This window comes from Callionymus lyra, chromosome 15 (assembly GCF_982586985.1).
Source record: "Callionymus lyra chromosome 15, fCalLyr1.hap1.1, whole genome shotgun sequence".
Taxonomy (NCBI): Eukaryota; Metazoa; Chordata; class Actinopteri; order Syngnathiformes; family Callionymidae; genus Callionymus; species Callionymus lyra.
Window position 1 is genome coordinate 1,946,096 of NC_141832.1, and position 20,668 is coordinate 1,966,763.

Genomic DNA, 20,668 nt, shown 5'->3' on the forward strand with positions numbered 1-20,668 from the left:
ATATGTTGTTTAAATATGTAAACTATTAATTGTGTAATTTATGGTTAAGCAGCGAAATATTTTTATTTTGATCAACTCCTAAATAGTTGTTGACAAAAAGTATTGTCGAAATCGGTTGCTTGCTGTCGTAAGATCTTCAGCTTCCTGTTCAAGACAGGAAGTGAACATGCGAGGTCGTCTGAATTTTTCAAGATTATTTTTTGCTTGACTTCCTGTCGCAAACGACACTTTAGCAACAAGGATTTGAACAAAGTCCAGGAAGAACTTTTTCAGACTTTTTATCAACGAAAATAAAAGTGGCATGATGATGTCACTTCCTGCAAGAATCGTGCGCCTCCGTCTCAGACGTTCCTCGTGTTACGACCGACGAGACTTCGGAGAGACGGATTCGCAAAACTCCTTTCAAGTCTCGCCGCAGTCGCTCGCGCCGCCACCGGAGGGCGCCCCTTCGCCAATCGCGTTTTTTTTTTTTGAGACCCCGACCTGCGGCGGCGCACACACCTGAACACGCTGGCTCAACTTTTTCCCCGACGCCAATTAGGGTCCGAGACAAAGTGCTAAGAACTCCTGCGCCGTCTTCAAAGGATCATTTCCACTAATTTCGTGAAGCTGCGAAACTTTTTTACCGCGTTTGAGACGAAAAAAGAGAATTTCCAAACACAGACCTCTGAGGATCCAATTATTCCGCGGCTTTCATATGGAAATGTAATCCTGCGCAGCTGGTCATGTGATCCGGGACAAACACACACACACACACACACACACACACACACACACACACACACACACACACGCACACACATGACCCTGCGCACTCTACACAATAGCATCACTAGCATGAACTCTAACACTAACGTTCACACAGACACACACAGTCACATGCGTCACACAAACACACCAACAAAAAAAAAAGGTAACACACACGTGTCTAGGAGACGCACACGTCAAACCTCGGTCTGGGCCGGTCGTAATGTTTCGGAAGGAAGTTTTGGGGAAGAGAAGAAGAAACATTCAAGCAACATTGAAGGTCTTGATTAATGAAAGCTTTTAGCTAGCAGCTGCGCCGCGGCGCGTGAGGGCGAGCGAGGGTTGGAACGAAGGCCCGGACGGCGAGTTTGAGGCCCGGCCGATCGGAGGAGCGGCGGCGGGAGGAAGGGGGGAGGCTACATCCTCCCCCTCAACTCCCCCCCCCGCTCGCTCTGTTATGTCCCACGGCACGCCGCTGCATGCTTTTGATGCGCCTTAATCTCCGGGTTTTTGGTTCTGAGCCCTGGTCCCACATCCCCGCGTGGAGACCAGAGAGAAACTCTCTCTTTCAAAAAAAAAAAAAGATTTATTGATCATCACTTTTCATCTTTGATGTTCCAGAAGCTGCACACGCTAGCTAAAAACAGACATTAACAAATCACCCGGCGTCGGCGGAGGAGAGACACGGAGGATGAAGGGATGTGAGCTCGACGTGTCCGTGCTGCACCCAGAACCCCCTGAACCCCCTGAACCCTCTGAACCTTCTCCCCCCCCCCACACCTCCTGGAGCGTCGCTCGAGCATCCGTGAGGGTCCTGGAGTAGAGCGGGACCATGTGAAGAAAGCTACGATGTTTTTTGGTCTGTCGTCGATCAATCAAAATCAGATTCTCTTTAAAGGTTTTCACATGGTCTGGATCTGGTGCAGCCCCGGACCAGGAACGGTGTCGTATGTTTCATGAGAGCTCCACCGCGATAAAGAACCGCTCTGGGTTTTTATCCGAGAGTGAGAGTCGTATGCGGGAGCGACAAGGTCGGACTTGGTACTCACCATGGTCCCCACGCTGTAGGCGGCGGCGGGTCCGATCGTGTGGTGGTAGGGGTCCGCTGTTGCATAGACTCTGCCGTAGCTGCGGAAGGAAAAACACAAGCCGGTGAGCAACGCCGTCGACATACGACGGTACCATGACGGTCCGGTTCGTACATAAACGGTAGTCACTGCTCCTTGCGGGTCCATGTTCTACAAGATACCTCTAAAGGGCTGGGTTCAAAGGTTGCCAGGTTCCACTTTTCTCTTCATTGTTTTGCTGATTAGCTAGTACGCAGCTAGCGATGAGCGCCAGAGCGCTTAGGTCCGTGTTAACCCCGGTTGTCACCGTCGCTGGTTCGGAACTAATCCTCCAATTTCCCTTCTGAGGCCCGGACGTGTCTGTTCTTTATATTTACCGCTCACATTCCGCTATTTACTCTCGACGCTCGCTTGCAAATGAAGGTCTGCAGCGAGAAGATAAGACGCACCCCAGCCAGTGACCGAGGGCACGGAACCAGGCGGGGATAGACGGGCGAGCGGGGAATTCTCCTCCAGCGGGGCAACAAGACGTTCCCTGCCTTCGGAGAAGCTCCCATGAATTATAGACGATCTAAATTTGGCTGGTTTCACTCAGGGTCAGCAGACGGCGCGTTTAAATCCGACCGGTTCGGGAATACGCGGCGTGACGCGCTTATCTGAAGCGCAATCCCGGAAGATTCCTCGGAGGTTAATGTACTTGCCCGGCGTTCTCTTGCCGCGGAACTCCTGCCCATGAGCAGCAGGTCAAACGAGCCTGAGCTCGCAACAATTTAAATTCCAATAGGCTACGCGTGAAGATTTCGCGAGCAGTTGCGCGACCTTCAGAGTGTTCCGATAACTGAGGGACGAGGCAACCGTGTGACCCAGTGTACGCACACGTACGAAGACCACTTCTAGGTGAAGAGCCTCCTAGAGTAAGTCTACGAGTCGTCGGGTTGCGTCTGACGTTTTTCCAGCTTCGTTGCTATTGATGCTAACTCTTAGCATGTGTAGGTAAAGCTAGCAAGATCGTTCAGCTCGATAGCATTTACACTACCAAACAAACATACGTTCACAACCAACAGCAACACAAGTTGCACAGTTTCGGTTCCACGTCAAATATAAGTGGTTAGAACAAGTGTCGGTCTCGTTTTAGCAGTTAGCATTTTAGCATCGCTAGCTGCTGTGAGCTGGTGTAGCCTTTTCTTTCATGAAAATAACCGTTTATGCCAATGTCTCGTTCTTGTAACTGGTGCCGTGACCTGAAAATAGTTTCAGCTAAAGATTAACAAGTTATTCAGTACAAACATTTTTGGGGGATTTTCTGTAGCAAAGCCCAAGAACTTCTTAAACTAATGAACTCTTGATTCTCAAAGTCTTTCAAGACTCAAAACTCTATCCAGATATCTCTCTCAAGCTCCACCTTCTGAACACCTCACACCAGAAGAATCCTGGTCCACCTGCTGCTAAAGGATCCAGACAAACGTATCGATCCCGTCGGCCGGATCGTTAATCCATACGCAGACAAACAAACAGGTTTTCGGGAGAATCTCGGTTCATCTCCGGGAAAAAAGTATCGGCAGCGCAAAGGAATCCGTCGGCGGAGAAAGATGGGAGCGCGAGAAGTTTGCGCTCGATTTTCGAGGACGCCGTCTCATCACTTCGGACCCAGGTCTGATAAATCTTAGATTATGGATGTAATCTGCAGACTCTCCAGCAGGGCGGCAGGTTATCACCGCTGACACGCTCAATCCCTCGTGGATTAGATTCCACAACCGGCAGCCGCTCTCAGAGGTCAGCATGAATCAGAGGCGGAGTGACATCACTCAGAGGTGAATGGACTCCCCCCTCCTCGCCATCCTCCCCCGCCGTCTCCCCCTCCAGACCCGGGGCCGTCCATAACCCCCCCCCCCTCCGCCAGCACCAGCCGAGCGCCGCCACATACATCACGCCCTCCTCATCGACTCCAACAAGGTTACGGCGTTTTCTCCTCTCGACTCCAGCCGCCGGCGAAAGTGAAAATTTTCTCTAACGAAGAAAAATTCCTCATTTTTTTCCCTCCAAAAATATAAACGTCTCCTTGATTTTGAAGGATGTCGGAGCCGCCGATGATATTTCACCGGGATGTAACCGGTTTATCTCGCCCGCCGCATCCCCGGGTTACCATGGCGACGGACGGCAACCTTGGCTCGATCAAAAAAAAAAAGGCAGACTTTCCCGTCACCTGGTGAGTCGAGAGCCGAGGAGACATTCCGGAGGAAGACCAGACGACTCGCGAGGATTCATCTCAGACGTCCAACGACTCATTTAACATCCGCTGAACATCATTTTTTAGGTTAAACGTTGAAAAAAACCCCTATTTTTTATTAATCACTTTTGGCTTAAACAGGGCGTGTGTTCAAGGGCGAACATAAAGACGCTCACCTGTCACTGTACGCGGCAGCAGTGGTGGTCGGCTGAGCGAATCTGTACGCCGCGTATCCTCCCTGAGAACACACACACACACACACACACGTGTGTTAAAACAATGAAACTTGACTTAAAACATGTCTTTGTGAGTCATTTATCGATTAGAAAACAACAACACAATCTCACACACACAGAAACAAAGACAGACAAAAACAAATAGAAACCAACATATACAAAGAAAAACACACACACACACACACACATAGAAATAAACACACATATGTATATTAAAACAATGAAAAAACGTTTTAAAAACATGTCTTTGTGAGTCATTTATCGATTAGAAAACAACAACACAATCTCACACACAGAAACAAAGACAGACAAAAACAAATAGAAACCAACATATACAAAGAAAAACACACACACATATAGAAATAAACACACACACACACATAAACAAACACACAAAGAAACAACAACACACACTGAAATAAACAAACACACACACAGAGAAACAAAGAAACAAAAACACACATCCAGAAATAAACACACACACCCAGAAACAAAAACAGAGACACATATAGAAACAAACATATACAAAAAAAAACAGACACATAAAATATACAAAGAAAAACACACAAAAACACGAAGACACTGAAAAACTTCAATAAAATTACTTTCTTACTCTATAAACACTTGTTTTTAAAACAATGAAAAAACTTGACTTTAAAAAATGTCTTTGTGAGTCATTGTCCATTAAAAACCAACAACACAATCTCCCCCGGACACACACTCTTGTGAAGATGTCGTTCAACCCAATCTCCTCCGGACACACACTCTTGTGAAGATGTCGTTCAACACAATCTCCCCCGGACACACACTCTTGTGAAGATGTCGTTCAACACAATCTCCCCCGGACACACACACTTGTGAAGATGTCGTTCAACACAATCTCCCCCGGACACACACTCTTGTGAAGATGTCGTTCAACACAATCTCCCCCGGACACACACTCTTGTGAAGATGTCATTCAACACAATCTTCCCCGGACACACACTCTTGTGAAGATGTCGTTCAACACAATCTCCCCCGGACACACACTCTTGTGAAGATGTCGTTCAACACAATCTCCCCCGGACACACACTCTTGTGAAGATGTCGTTCAACACAATCTCCCCCGGACACACACTCTTGTGAAGATGTCGTTCAACACAATCTCCTCCGTACACACACTCTTGTGAAGATGTCGTTCAACACAATCTCCCCCGGACACACACTCTTGTGAAGATGTCGTTCAACACAATCTCCCCCGGACACACACTCTTGTGAAGATGTCGTTCAACACAATCTCCCCCGGACACACACTCTTGTGAAGATGTCGTTCAACACAATCTCCCCCGGACACACACACTTGTGAAGATGTCGTTCAACACAATCTCCCCCGGACACACACTCTTGTGAAGATGTCGTTCAACACAATCTCCTCCGGACACACACTTTGTGAAGATGCCGTTCAACACAATCTCCTCCGGACACACACTCTTGTGAAGATGTCGTTCAACACAATCTCCCCCGGACACACACTCTTGTGAAGATGTCGTTCAACACAACCTCCTCCGGACACACACTATTGTGAAGATGCCGTTCAACACAATCTCCTCCGGACACACACTCTTGTGAAGATGTCGTTCAACACAATCTCCTCCGGACACACACTCTTGTGAAGATGCCGTTCAACACAATCTCCTCCGGACACACACTCTTGTGAAGATGTCGTTCAACACAATCTCCTCCGGACACACACTCTTGTGAAGATGTCGTTCAACACAATCTCCTCCGGACACACACTCTTGTGAAGATGTCGTTCAACACAATCTCCCCCGGACACACACTTTGTGAAGATGTCGTTCAACACAATCTCCTCCGGACACACACTCTTGTGAAGATGTCGTTCAACACAATCTCCTCCGGACACACACTCTTGTGAAGATGTCGTTCAACACAATCTCCTCCGGACACACACTCTTGTGAAGATGTCGTTCAACACAATCTCCTCCAGACACACACTCTGGTGAAGATGTCGTTCAACACAATCTCCTCCGGACACACACTCTTGTGAAGATGTCGTTCAACACAATCTCCCCCGGACACACACTTGTGAAGATGTCGTTCAACACAATCTCCCCCGGACACACACTCTTGTGAAGATGTTGTTCAACACAATCTCCCCCGGACACACACTCTTGTGAAGATGTTGTTCAACACAATCTCCTCCGGACACACACTCTTGTGAAGATGTTGTTCAACACAATCTCCCCCGGACACACACTCTTGTGAAGATGTCGTTCAACACAATCTCCTCCGGACACACACTCTTGTGAAGATGTCGTTCAACACAATCTCCTCCGGACACACATGCTTGTGAAGATGTTGTTCAACACAATCTCCCCCGGACACACACTCTTGTGAAGATGTCGTTCAACACAATCTCCCCCGGACACACACACTTGTGAAGATGTCGTTCAACACAATCTCCCCCGGACACACACACTTGTGAAGATGTCGTTCAACACAATCTCCCCCGGACACACACTCTTGTGAAGATGTCGTTCAACACAATCTCCCCCGGACACACACACTTGTGAAGATGTCGTTCAACACAATCTCCCCCGGACACACACTCTTGTGAAGATGTCGTTCAACACAATCTCCCTCGGACACACACTTTGTGAAGATGCCGTTCAACACAATCTCCCCCGGACACACACTCTTGTGAAGATGTCGTTCAACACAATCTCCTCCGGACACACACTTTGTGAAGATGCCGTTCAACACAATCTCCTCCGGACACACACTCTTGTGAAGATGTCGTTCAACACAATCTCCCCCGGACACACACACTTGTGAAGATGTCGTTCAACACAATCTCCCCCGGACACACACTCTTGTGAAGATGTCGTTCAACACAATCTCCCCCGGACACACACACTTGTGAAGATGTCGTTCAACACAATCTCCCCCGGACACACACTCTTGTGAAGATGTCGTTCAACACAATCTCCTCCGGACACACACTTTGTGAAGATGCCGTTCAACACAATCTCCTCCGGACACACACTTTGTGAAGATGTCGTTCAACACAATCTCCCCCGGACACACACTCTTGTGAAGATGTCGTTCAACACAATCTCCTCCGGACACACACTTTGTGAAGATGCCGTTCAACACAATCTCCTCCGGACACACACACTTGTGAAGATGTCGTTCAACACAATCTCCCCCGGACACACACACTTGTGAAGATGTCGTTCAACACAATCTCCCCCGGACACACACTCTTGTGAAGATGTCGTTCAACACAATCTCCCCCGGACACACACACTTGTGAAGATGTCGTTCAACACAATCTCCCCCGGACACACACTCTTGTGAAGATGTCGTTCAACACAATCTCCTCCGGACACACACTTTGTGAAGATGCCGTTCAACACAATCTCCTCCGGACACACACTCTTGTGAAGATGTCGTTCAACACAATCTCCCCCGGACACACACACTTGTGAAGATGTCGTTCAACACAATCTCCCCCGGACACACACTCTTGTGAAGATGTCGTTCAACACAATCTCCCCCGGACACACACACTTGTGAAGATGTCGTTCAACACAATCTCCCCCGGACACACACTCTTGTGAAGATGTCGTTCAACACAATCTCCTCCGGACACACACTTTGTGAAGATGCCGTTCAACACAATCTCCTCCGGACACACACTTTGTGAAGATGTCGTTCAACACAATCTCCCCCGGACACACACTCTTGTGAAGATGTCGTTCAACACAATCTCCCCCGGACACACACTCTTGTGAAGATGTCGTTCAACACAATCTCCCCCGGACACACACTCTTGTGAAGATGTCGTACAACACAATCTCCCCCGGACACACACTCTTGTGAAGATGTCGTTCAACACAATCTCCTCCGGACACACACTCTTGTGAAGATGTCGTTCAACACAATCTCCCCCGGACACACACACTTGTGAAGATGTCGTTCAACACTCTCCCCGGGACACACACACTTTGTGAAGATGTCGTTCCACTTCTCGACACCGGAGGGAGCCATTTCAATATTTTTCCCCACATTTCAATTGGAGTCTGATCACGTGACGAGGCCAGGGGTCAGGAGGTCGCGGCGATTGAATCTCTCCAGGTATCGGCGCGTCCGCCGGGACAGGAAGTGGCGGCGCGGCCGCGGGGATGCACTTCCTGCGAGAGAGGGCGCCCTCGGGGGAGCGAGCTGATGACGGCGACAGCCGGAACAAACGCACGACAATAAATCATCTGCACGTCGTCAGACGCCGCGGCAGCCGCAGCTCATTTGTTAGCTTGTCGCGCCGCGCAGATGCATATGTATAAGAGTTTCTATACGTGGAAGCGCTTCCTCCCCCGATGACGGCAGGAAGTCGAGCGCATCCATCAGACCCTCAGCCCGAGATCCTGCTGAACCTCCTTCACGTGAGGCTTCGGATGGTTCCTGCCGAGGAGGTCGTTTCCATCCAAACACTCGTTTAAATCACACTTTTAGCCCATTTGTGGCGACATTTGCTGGTTTGTTATGAGTTTTACAGTTTGAAACATTGTTGTGTAGCTTTTATTCCTTTTTTTTTTATCAATATCTGCAGGTTTTTCAACATCGCTTTTATTTTAAAGGAAGAAAAACAGAAAAAAAACGACTGTATTTTCAATTTTGACTCCAAACAGACGCGACTAATGGATCGAAGATCTTTGACACGTTTATAATAAAGTGTTGAAAAATCAAAGGTTGGAGAAGTTTAATTTATTATTTAAAGTTAAATCATTCTTAAACGTATATCTTAATAGATGGTGTCAGTAACCATCATGTAAACACACGTAAACACAAACACATACACACACAGAAACATGGACACACACTCAAACACACTCATGCGCACCCAGAAACAAACACACAAAGAAACAAACACACCAGATACAAACACACTCATACACCTGCCAAAATAAAAATAGGCACACAAACACACACACACACCCAGAAACAAAAATAGCGACACACATAGAAACACACAAACACAAAGAAAAACACACACCCCAAATCAAACACAGACACACACTCCAAGAAAATAAAACAAAGAAAAAAAAACACACACACACACACAGAACAAACACACAAAGAAACAAAAATACACACCAAAATAAACACACACCCAGAAACAAACACACACACCAAGAAATAAAAACACACACAAACACACACACACACACACATAGAAACAAACACACAAAGAAACCAAAATACACACCAAAATAAACACAAACACACACACACAGAAAAAAAGACACAAAGAAACAAAAATACACACCGAAATAAACACACACACACCCAGAAACAAACACACAAAGAAACCAAAATACACACCAAAATAAACACAAACACACACACACAGAAAAAAAGACACAAAGAAACAAAAATACACACCGAAATAAACACACACACACCCAGAAACAAACACACAAAGAAACAAAAATACACACCAAAATAAACACAAACACACACACACAGAAAAAAAGACACAAAGAAACAAAAATACACACCGAAATAAACACACACACACCCAGAAACAAACACACAAAGAAACCAAAATACACACCAAAATAAACACAAACACACACACACAGAAAAAAAGACACAAAGAAACAAAAATACACACCGAAATAAACACACACACACCCAGAAACAAACACACAAAGAAACAAAAATACACACACAACCAGGAAACATTGAACAACTTCAATAAATTCACTGTAAAAAGACTCATTTGAACCTCATTCGCTTCGTCTCACTCCCTCTCAGTGAACTACTGACTGCAGCTGTGTGTATTTAGTGTTTATTTAAAGGCGTTCAGTAGCTTTGTCTTGAGGACCCCTTGTACCCCTCGACTCGTGTGAGTCTAAGAAAAATAAGTTTGCTTGACTTGAAATGTGAAAATCATGGATTTTCAGATCAACTTTCTCCAAAAAGTTATTTTTTAAAAGAAAGATTGTGGATTAAAAACCTGTCGAGAAGCGAGCGCTGCCTCCTGGTGGTCACTCTGGACCTCCGCGGTCATGTGACTGATGGGGGTGAGTCACCGTCGGGGGGGGGGGGGGCTCTGATGGGGGTGAGTGATGACCCGGCTCAGGTTCTCCTCAGGTCGCCCGAAGACAAACGGCGTCTCTCGCGGCGACGCCGGCGTGACAATAAAAGCCGGTGAAATACGGCGCCGTCATGTGTCCGCGGGTCGTTTGTCACGCTCGCCAGGTGAGAGTGAGAGGCGACTGTCGCCCCCCGCTCCCCACGCTCCTGTCAAAGGGGGTCAGCGAGGTGATCCCGGGCGTTATCACGCCGCTGTCAGAGTGGTCCGCCGCCGCCGCTAATCCTCTTATCAGATGCCGCTGCTCTTATCTCCCACACGGGGGCGGCGGCGAGGCTCCACTCGGGCTGGAGTCAGACCCCCGCGGTGGGCGGGGGAATCCCACACTCCAGCCTGGGTGTGTGTGTGGGGTGGGGGGACGCGGGGGGGCGAGGAAGACCTAACCTGACACCAGGTCCGTGCCAAAGTCTGAGCTCATCCTGGGAGACGCAGCCGAGGGAGGTTTAGATGTTCTTGTCGGGTTTCTTGGCACGAGAGCCGAGTCGCATCGACGCCAGTGTCGGGGGGGGAGGTGAGGGGGGGGGGGAGACGCCCGGGCGGGGGGGCGGAGGTGAGGAGGGGGGGAGACGCCCGGGCGGGGGGGCCGGGGGGATCACGTTTGTCCCTCAGAGTCCAAATAACACTTTGCGGTCGACGGAGACGCTTCAATTTAAGACTCGAATGACCCGGAGCCGTGTTGACCTCTGACCTCTGACCTCGCCCATCAGCGCGTCTCTACGATCCCCGGGACGTGTGTGTGTGTGTGTGTGTGTGTGTGTGTGTGTGTGTGTGTGTGTGTGTGTGTGTGTGTGTGTGTGTCGGCGCGAAAGACGAAGTCGTACTCACGTAGATCTCTGCGCCGTAGAAGCCGTCCTGGTACACAACCCTGTGGAGACGACAGAGAGTCAACAAGTGCTGCTGCGGCGACAACACAACTCCTGACAACAACACAACTCCTGACAACAACACAACTCCTGACAACAACACAACGACGTGACTCTGCCCACTTCTGTGAACTACACACACAATCAAATATGCATTTGACAAGACACGGACACGCACAAATATGCATCCACAGCCAGTGAACACACACATGTATACACAATTATAAGTCAGAACATATACACAAATGTCAAAACAGACAAACAAATGCACACACATGCATTGATACACACACAAATATACATTAAACAAGACACACATAAATAAATATTCATGCACAACCTTCGGTGAAAATGAACACATAAACAAATGTACACACATGCATTAATACACTTTCTCTTTCACACATGCTGGCACAGACACACAAACCTGGACAGATCCACACAAAAAATGTACACACATGAAAACAAATAAAACACAAACATATTGTAAATGCACACACAGAAACATGGACCCACACAGGCACACACATGCATACCCAGAAACAAACACACACAAACTCAGAAACATACTGAAAAAGAAACAAAAGCACACACAGAAACCAACACAGAGACACGCATAAAAACACACACATACGCAGAAACAAACACACACAAACCCAGAAACATACTCAAAAAGAAACAAAAACACACACAGAAACCAACACAGAGACACGCATAAAAACACACACATACGCAGAAACAAACACACACAAACCCAGAAACATACTCACAAAGAAACAAAAACACGCACGGAAACAAACACAGAGACACGCATAGAAATACACAAAAGTGCAAAAAAAACACACCTAAACACACTCCTACACACAACCAGAAATTAATACAAGAACATGAACACACACAGCCACACACACGAACATACACAGAGACACACACAAAAATAAAAACACACACACACACTGGAGGTTTCTCGACGGGGCACAAGTAGTTCTCTGACACATGACTCATGATATCAATCAAGCTGCTTCACTCGTGGCCCTGCAGGGGGAGGCGAGGAGGGATTTCCAGTCCTGGCTTCGCCGCAGTAAGACGGATCCCGATCTAATCACAGATAGACAGGCGCACGGGGCCCTCGGCCGCCCCCCCGCCGCCGCTTCACTCTCCCGGGGCCACACAGACCAGCGCTGATAAGAGACCGGGGGGGATCAGGATTCGACCTGGTTACGGTCCAGCGAGATTAGACGAGCAATACGTACGACGCCTCCTCGTCTCCGCGGCTTTGTCAACAGCAAACATGAGGCCGGATCACAGGCACGCGGGGACACCTGGCGGCCCCGAACCACGCACATCAGCGGAGCACGGAGGATGGATTCCATGCTACTACTCTCTCATTTGAGGGCCACTTCACCCCAGGCTGGTGAACAAATCCTCAGTCCTATCACTGACTCGGCTTCGGGGCCACCTGTGGTCCTTTTGCTATTATTATGTGGCCTGTTCACACGCTAACCATTTAAGATCTATTCAGATTCCAGTTAGAAAGATAGAACTTTATTGATTCCTTAGGAAAAGTCCTTTGGGAAACCAGGGATTTGATTTTGGAGTATTCTCTTTTGTTCCGTTTGGCCTCCCTTAAAGCAGTTCGAGTATATAATGGTGGCCCTTAAGAATGTAAGGCCCAACCCAGAGCTTTTAACATGTGCCCATGACTGGCTAACTCTTCCAGTGATGTCAGCAGACTCGCCCAGCACAAGGGGGCTTCCTGTTGGTCAGTTAGGATCTAAACCTTAAGACGGCAGTTCAAGGATCCTAAAGAAAACTTTGTAGAAAACTTTTAAACTTGCTGCTACTGAAGGCTGCAACTGCGCAGGGATGGGTGTGATGGGGTGGCAGTGCGGAAAATGTTTTGCCCAACATTACTTAAAATCTGCCAAAGAGTCGGCAAACCGTGTGGCAAGAGCAGAGTCGTCCACAAATAGGGCACCTCTAGCAATAGTCGGCCTTTTTGGACCTGGACCTAAACTTAAAGTCGGTACTTTTGGGGTTGTTACAAACTCATGTAGTTTCCCTGGAGGCTGCTACTTACGCTCCGTACGCAGGGATAGGTGTGGCAGCGTGGATAAAATCTGCCAAATAGTCGGCAAACCGTGTGGCAAGAGCAGAGTGGTCCACTAAAAGGGCACCTCTAGCAATAGTCTGCCTTTTTGGACCTGGACCTAAACCTAAAGGCGGTACTTTTGGGGTCATGAAGTTTCCCTGGAGGCTGCTACTTACGCTCCGTACGCAAGGATGGGTGTGGCAGCGTGGCTAAAATCTGCCAAAGAGTCGGCAAACCGTGTGGCAAGAGCAGAGTTGGCCACCGAAAGGGCACTTGTGGCAAACTTTAGGGGTTGTTACAAACTCATGAAGTTTGAAATCGCCGCTCTGGAGGCTGCTACTTACGCTCCGTACGCAGGGATGGGCGGCGGCGGCGGGGCGGTGCGGAACGTGTTGTACACTGCCCGACCTCGACCTCGCAAGTGGGCCCCTCGGTAGGCGACGGTGGCTCCTGTGGCCGGGTAGGGAAACCCTGTGACTGCGCAGAGAGAGCAGAGGGAGAGAGAAGCCGTTAAAGACACAAACATCCTCGACTTGGCATTGCTTACCTTGTGACAGAATACATTAGAGCGAGACGTGAGCTGCTGCTCTCCCTCTGACAGAATGCATTACGGAGACGACAAGGAAACAATAGATTTAATCTTTTCTAGGTGCGCCTCATCGAGCACTCTCTGCTGTCCCAGCTCGCTGCTTTGTGCCGCACTCAGCAAGGATCCACATTTGCTGTACGCATCCTCTGCTGGCGCCTGGCGAGGGGCAGCCTTGAAGCGCGGGCAGGTAATGGATGCAATACCACTAGTTTCGCACCAGAGCTTTTGCATATTTTAGACACAATGAGGAGGCGGGCGTGGGGGGTTGGGAGGGTGGCAGGTGAGGCGGAGGGTGTCAGCGAGTGTCAGCGGGTACGGGAGGAACAAATCCGAGGTGAAGGTTGAGCTAAAAGTTCCCCAAGGGGAGAGGAGACAGATGGGCCGAACGACCGAGGCACGAACCTCGCCGTGACCTCCTCGAGGAACCCATCTGGGGCGTCTTCAGCCAATCGGCTCGTTCCCCGCCGACAACCACGGGGGCGATCTCTGGAGGTGACGAGCTTCAGGCGAAGACGCACCGGAGAGTAAAGAGCAGAGATTCTCAACCATTAACACCCCGCAGTCAACAGAAACTTAACTAAAAGACTCTCCGGACCACTGGTGCGACCACGTTCACCTGCAACATGCCATCATCAGGGCCAGGAAAGTCCGTCTACTTTTGTGTTCCGGGGACCAAGAGATCCCTTTAGGGAAGTATGACATCAGAATATAGATGTTTGAATTACTTTATATTTATATTTATATTTTGATTTATACCAGACAATACCTAAAGAGTACCAAGTTACTTGATTGCGTGCAATATGTGTTACTAATGTTTACTTATTCTTATAATTCAAAACTAAAATTTCAAAATTCTTAATTAACTCAATTTGTTGCCTTTTTTAATTCAATATAAGCGCCAGTACTTCCACCTCGTCATGTGATCGTCAGAGCGTCGTGTGATTGGCTAAGAAAGTAGATCTGTTATGTCTGGTGCTACTTTTATGTCAACATTTTTGGATTGAAGTAAAAAGACTACGAATAAAAAACTATTGAATTTTTAAAAAATATTTCTGAAATATTGACATAAGAAAATAAAAATCCATGTGAAAAAAATGTGCAAAATTAATAAATAATATGTTGTTGTTTGTTTGTTTGTTTGTTGACAGGCCGCTGTGGACGTGAACTCATAATGAGGCGACGTCAAGCTTCGCTGCTTCAACAAAACGCCATCAATCAAACGCGGTCACACCTGCATGATCACCAGAACCTGAAGCACCAGAACCTGCTGCACCAGAACCTGCTCGACCCACAAAGTCAAGCCGTCCACAGGACCGAGGGGGGTTTTATGAGGGAGGGGGTCACGGCGCCCCTCATATGTCACATGTGTCAGGACTGCGCTCGCAATCTAATCCGGCGCTCTGAAGGTGACCAGGTCAGGAGACGCTCAGTCACCATGAGAGGTTCCTGAGCCAGAGTGGAGCAGCATCTGTCGGGTCCAGAGTCTGATGGATTCAAACAGATGAAACCACGAACCTACACTCCGTGTTCGTCCGTCCTACCATCCGTTCATCCATCCATTCATTTACCCATCCATCCTACCGTCAGTCCAACCGTCCATTCATTTATCCATCCTAACATCCGTCCATTCGTCCATTTATTTACCCATCCATCCTACCGTCAGTACATCCATCCATCCTACTATCAGTTCATTCGTCCGTCTTACCATCCGTCCATCCATCCATCCTACCATCAGTCCAACCGCCCATCCATCCATCAGTCCATTAATGTTTCCATCCATCAATAACTCTCTTCATCCATCTATCTATCTATCATCCATCCGTCCTACCATCAGTCATCTCATCAATCTCTCCATCCATATATCTCTCTCCATCTATCTATACATTCTATAGTCAGTCCTTCCAACTGTCAGTCCGTCCATCCATCCATCCATCCATCCATCCGTCCGTCCGTCCGTCCGTCCGTCCGTCCGTCCGTCCGTCCGTCCGTCCGTCCGTCCGTCCATCCATCCATCCATCCATCCATCCATCCATCCATCCATCCATCCATCCATCCATCCATCCATCCATCCATCCATCCATCCATCCATCCTACCACCTGTCTTTCCAATGATCCATCGATCCGTCCAACCATCATTCTTTCTATCTGTCCATCCATCCATCCATCCAACAGGTGGCCGTCGTCATGGCGACACAGAAACTGGAGTTTGTTCTCCTGAAGTTTCCTCGTAAACTCCATCGGAGCAAAAAGATAAAAAAAAAGGAAGCTGGCAGACGACCAGCTTCTGCACGCCATGATTTGTACGGCTGCCATGTTTTATTGCTAAACCCAATCTTCTCCGGGAGGACGCCGAGTGACCTCCTTCCCCCGCCAGTGGGCGGAGCCAAACCCTACGAGACTCAAGATGAAAGACCAGTAAACCTCCCTGAACCCCGACGACGACCGAATGATGGCTTTACAACCGGTGCACGTTGATGACGTCATCCGTCCCCCCGTCACGCCGCCCGGACCGCGAGTCGGAGCCGAGGTTCCGAGTCCCTTCTACCGAGAGCTCGGGCGACCCATTAGGGTGGCGTTGTTTCGGAAATCTCTCTCTCTCGCTCTTATTTACGCGCCGCCGTCCCAGCTGGCGAGCATATGTTGTCGTTTAGTCTTGGCAAACTCCGGCGCCGCGTCAAGACGACTTGAAGAATTAGCAGCCAATAAATCACGCGGGCGCTCGCACTACTGCCGCCTGGAGTGGTGGACCACACTCCCTCTGATTTATGACGCGGGTGTGTGTGTGTATGTGTGTGTGCGAGTGTGTGTGTGTGTGTGTGTGCTCTACATAGGTGCTACACCGCGTGTCTATATAGGCCACAGAGATGTATTTTTACATCGTAAGGTCTGATATTTAATGTCCAGAATGGTAACGAAGTTTAAATTTAGACCGCAAGTAGAACAACATGTATTTTTAAGTGTACACGGCGAGCCGTAACATTATGACCACCGTTAGAACCCCTGTCGCTGCTGCGACTAGACTTGGAAAAGTTTGCGGCGCTGGTTTTTTGAGGGGTACTTTTTTTTTTTTCCCAGGCCAAGCGACGTGTGGTCATGTGACCTCACACCGAAACAAAAGTCAAAGTCAAGTGTATTTGAACTAATACATTTAAATACTTTCAAAATGAAGGTATTTTTTCACACATATAGTTTGATATTCTTAAAAAGATAATTCAAAATGTAGTTTTCTAATTTTAATATTTTTTAATTTCTTTTAAATTTAAAGTCTTTTTAAATTTGCGCGCCGCCTGATTGGATGAAAGTTCAATTGACCCTTGTGTTGTCTCTGGGTCAAGGCGACCCGAAGCCCCGAACACAAATGTGTTTGTGGTATCCCTTGTGCTGTCTCTGGGTCAAGGCGACCCGAAGCCCCGAAAACAAATGTGTTTGGGACCTCCACCTCTGCATCCGTATTTATGGAAGCTAGGGAGGTCGTTGACCTTGACCCAGAGACAAACACATTTGTTTCCGGGCCTTCGGGTCACCTTGACCCAGAGACAGCACAAGGGGTACCACAAACACATTTTTTTCAGGGCCTTCGGGTCACCCTTGACCCAGAGCTAACACAAGGGATACCACAAACACATTTGTTTTCTGGCCTTCGGGGTCATCTTGACCCAGAGATAACACAAGGGATACCACAAACGTATTTACTTACTTACAAAAACATTTGTGGTCATTTTTTAAAATATTGAAATGTTTTAATTTATTTATTTAAAAAATAAAATCAACGTACAAATGATCGTAAGTCAATGAATAAGAAAATAGACATTTATGAAACTGAAATCTTCCGTCGATGTCGTTGAGCTGAAGATTCGTCACAGTCATTTTGTTTTCAAGTCGCTACAAATGGCGTCACGTTGTTTTATGTTCAACTTTCTGGAGCAGTTTCCACTCGAACTAAACACGCTCGACTTCGTGGACTCAAACGTGAAGCGATCGCAGGAAGCGAGGATGGAGTGAGAGTGGGAAGGAAGGGAAGGATGGGAGGAGGAGAAGGAAGGGGGGAGGGGATAAAAATGATGGATGGCTGCTTTCTGTCACGGACAGTTATTTAGAGGTTCGCCGTAAAGCTGTCCGGGGAACGAGCAGATTTTAGTCTAATGAGCAGAAAGGAACGCCGTTAAAGAGGCGCAGTGTGCTCAGCACTTCTTCCGATGAAATAGAAGCGTTTCCTCCTCGTTAAAATGCAAAAAGGCTCCGGATAACGTTTCGGGAGGAGGAGGAAGAAGACGAGAGGAGGAAGATGAGAGGAGGAAGACGAGAGGAGGAAGACGAGAGGAGGAAGACGACAAGAGGAGGAAGACGAGAGGAGGAAGATGAGAGGAGGAAGAAGATGAGAGGAGGAAGACGAGAGGAGGAAGACGAGAGGAAGAAGACGAGAGGAAGAAGACGAGAGAAGGAAGACGAGAGGAAGTAGACGAGAGAAGGAAGACAAGAGGAAGAAGACGAGAGGAGGAAGACGAGAGGAGGAAGACGAGAGGAGGAAGACGAGAGGAGGAAGACGAGAGGAAGAAGAGAGAAGGAAGAAAACGAGAGGAGAAAGAAGACGAGAGGAAGAAGACGAGAGAAGGAAGACGAGAGGAAGAAGATGAGAGGAGGAAGAAGAGAGGAGGAAGACGAGAGGAGGAAGAAGAGAGGAGGAAGAAGAGAGGAGGAAGATGAGAGGAAGAAGAAGAGAGGAGGAAGATGAGAGGAAGAAGAAGAGAGGAGGAAGATGAGAGGAAGAAGAAGAGAGGAGGAAGATGAGAGGAAGTAGACGAGAGAGAGAAGACGAGAGGAAGAAGACGAGAGAAGGAAGACGAGAGGAGGAAGAAGACGAGAGGAAGAAGACGAGAGAAGGAAGATGAGAGGAAGAAGACGAGAGGAGGAAGAAGAAAGGAGGAAGACGAGAGGAGGAAGAAGAGAGGAGGAAGACGAGAGGAAGAAGAAGAGAGGAGGAAGATGAGAGGAAGAAGAAGAGAGGAGGAAGACGAGAGGAAGTAGACGAGAGGAAGAAGACGAGAGGAGGAAGATGAGAGGAGGAAGACGAGAGGAGGAAGAAGAGAGGAGGAAGATGAGAGGAAGAAGAAGAGAGGAGGAAGACGAGAGGAAGTAGACGAGAGAGGGAAGACGAGAGGAAGTAGACGAGAGAGGGAAGACGAGAGGAAGTAGACGAGAGAGGGAAGACGAGAGGAAGTAGACGAGAGAGGAGGAAGACGAGAGGAAGAAGACGAGAGGAAGTAGACGAGAGGAAGTAGACGAGAGGAAGTAGACGAGAGGAAGAAGACGAGAGGAAGTAGACGAGAGAGGGAAGACGAGAGGAAGTAGACGAGAGAGGGAAGACGAGAGGAAGTAGACGAGAGAGGGAAGAAGAGAGGAAGTAGACGAGAGAGGGAAGACGAGAGGAAATAGACGAGAGGAGGAAGACGAGAGCATTTTATGTTGACGTTAGCGTAGCGGCGGCTAGCTAAGTAGTATGAAAAGATGATGTCTTGACAACTGTTTTTTCTTAGGAGTGAAAATAGGAAATTTGACATAAATGAGTAACAAATGTAGATGCTTCTGTAGCAACATGGCTGCCAAGATTTAGAAATAGACGAAGATTTTAGTGTAACGACATTTTTTAAAACTTTAATACATAGACTCACCTTGATGTTAGCGTTAGCATCATTAAACATGTCATTTTTGTGCGTCTCTCGACAACAGATACTGTACGATGTTGTGTTACGATGTTGTTGAGTCACGATAAACTAACGACTGTATTGTAATTGAAGACACATAGTTGAGTTGTGTTTCCTTCAACGATTCGCTGGATCTACACACAGTGTTGTGACGTGTGATGTGAGAAAAAAGGCTCAAATTGTGCGACTGTCAAACTAAAGGTAGCAAGTCGTTGTGTGAAAATAGCTAAAGTCACCAAGTAAGTTCGGACGCTAGGTGTTAGCACGGGCTACATAAGTCGGAAAAACTCGAGCCGAGACTGAACTAGAGCAGGATTTCTCTTCCGATGTCGACGCTAGGTTTATCGTAGCTAAGCTAAGCTAGCTTAGCCGCACAGCTGCAGATAATGAAGTTAATAGTAAACACAGTCAAAGTTAGCATATAAGTTGCTAACGTTGCAGCTAATGCGTTAACTCTGGTTGTGTGTAGGCGTGTTTATGTGTGTTTGTGTTCTTTTCTGGTCATGTGTGTGTGTGTTTCTGGTTGTGTGTAGTTGTGTTTATGTTCTTTGTGTTCTTTTCTGGTTGTGTGTGAGTGTTTGTGTGTGTGTTTCTTTATGAGTTGGTTTCTGTGTGTGTGTGTGCTTCTTTGTGAGTTTGTTTCTGTGTTTGTGTTTCTTTGTGAGTTTGTTTCTCTGTGTGTGTGTGTGTGTGTGTTCGTTTGTTTCTGTGTTTGTGTTTCTTTGTGAGTTTGTTTCTCTGTGTGTGTGTGTGTGTGGTGTTTGTGTGTAGAAGATAATGAAGTCAACACACAGTGAAGTTAGCATGTAAGAAGCTAATGCTAACGCGTTGAAGCTCGAGCGCAGGATTGTAAAAGTCTTCAAAGATGGAGAGAATCTTCTCCACCTTCAGCGCGTCCTCTCTCTCTCTCTCTCTTCATCCGACAGAATCTCTCTCTCTCTCTTCATCCGACAGAATCTCTCTCTCTCTCTTCATCCGACAGAAT

At 47.7% G+C, this 20,668-nt stretch overlaps 1 protein-coding gene across 4 annotated transcripts in view; it reads right to left on the reverse strand.

The window, feature by feature from the left end:
• rbfox3b (RNA binding fox-1 homolog 3b) overlaps nucleotides 1-20,668 on the reverse strand; it is a 300,077-nt gene that overhangs the window by 3,968 nt on the left and 275,441 nt on the right. For all 4 annotated transcript variants that reach the window (XM_087809403.1, XM_087809402.1, XM_087809400.1 and 1 more), the window contains 4 exons: nucleotides 13,737-13,869; nucleotides 11,263-11,302; nucleotides 4,218-4,279; nucleotides 1,797-1,875 (listed from right to left, as the gene is read on the reverse strand). In XM_087809403.1, coding sequence (XP_087665529.1) covers nucleotides 1,797-1,875; nucleotides 4,218-4,279; nucleotides 11,263-11,302; nucleotides 13,737-13,869 — 314 coding nt within the window. The remainder of the gene's footprint in view (nucleotides 1-1,796; nucleotides 1,876-4,217; nucleotides 4,280-11,262; nucleotides 11,303-13,736; nucleotides 13,870-20,668) is intronic.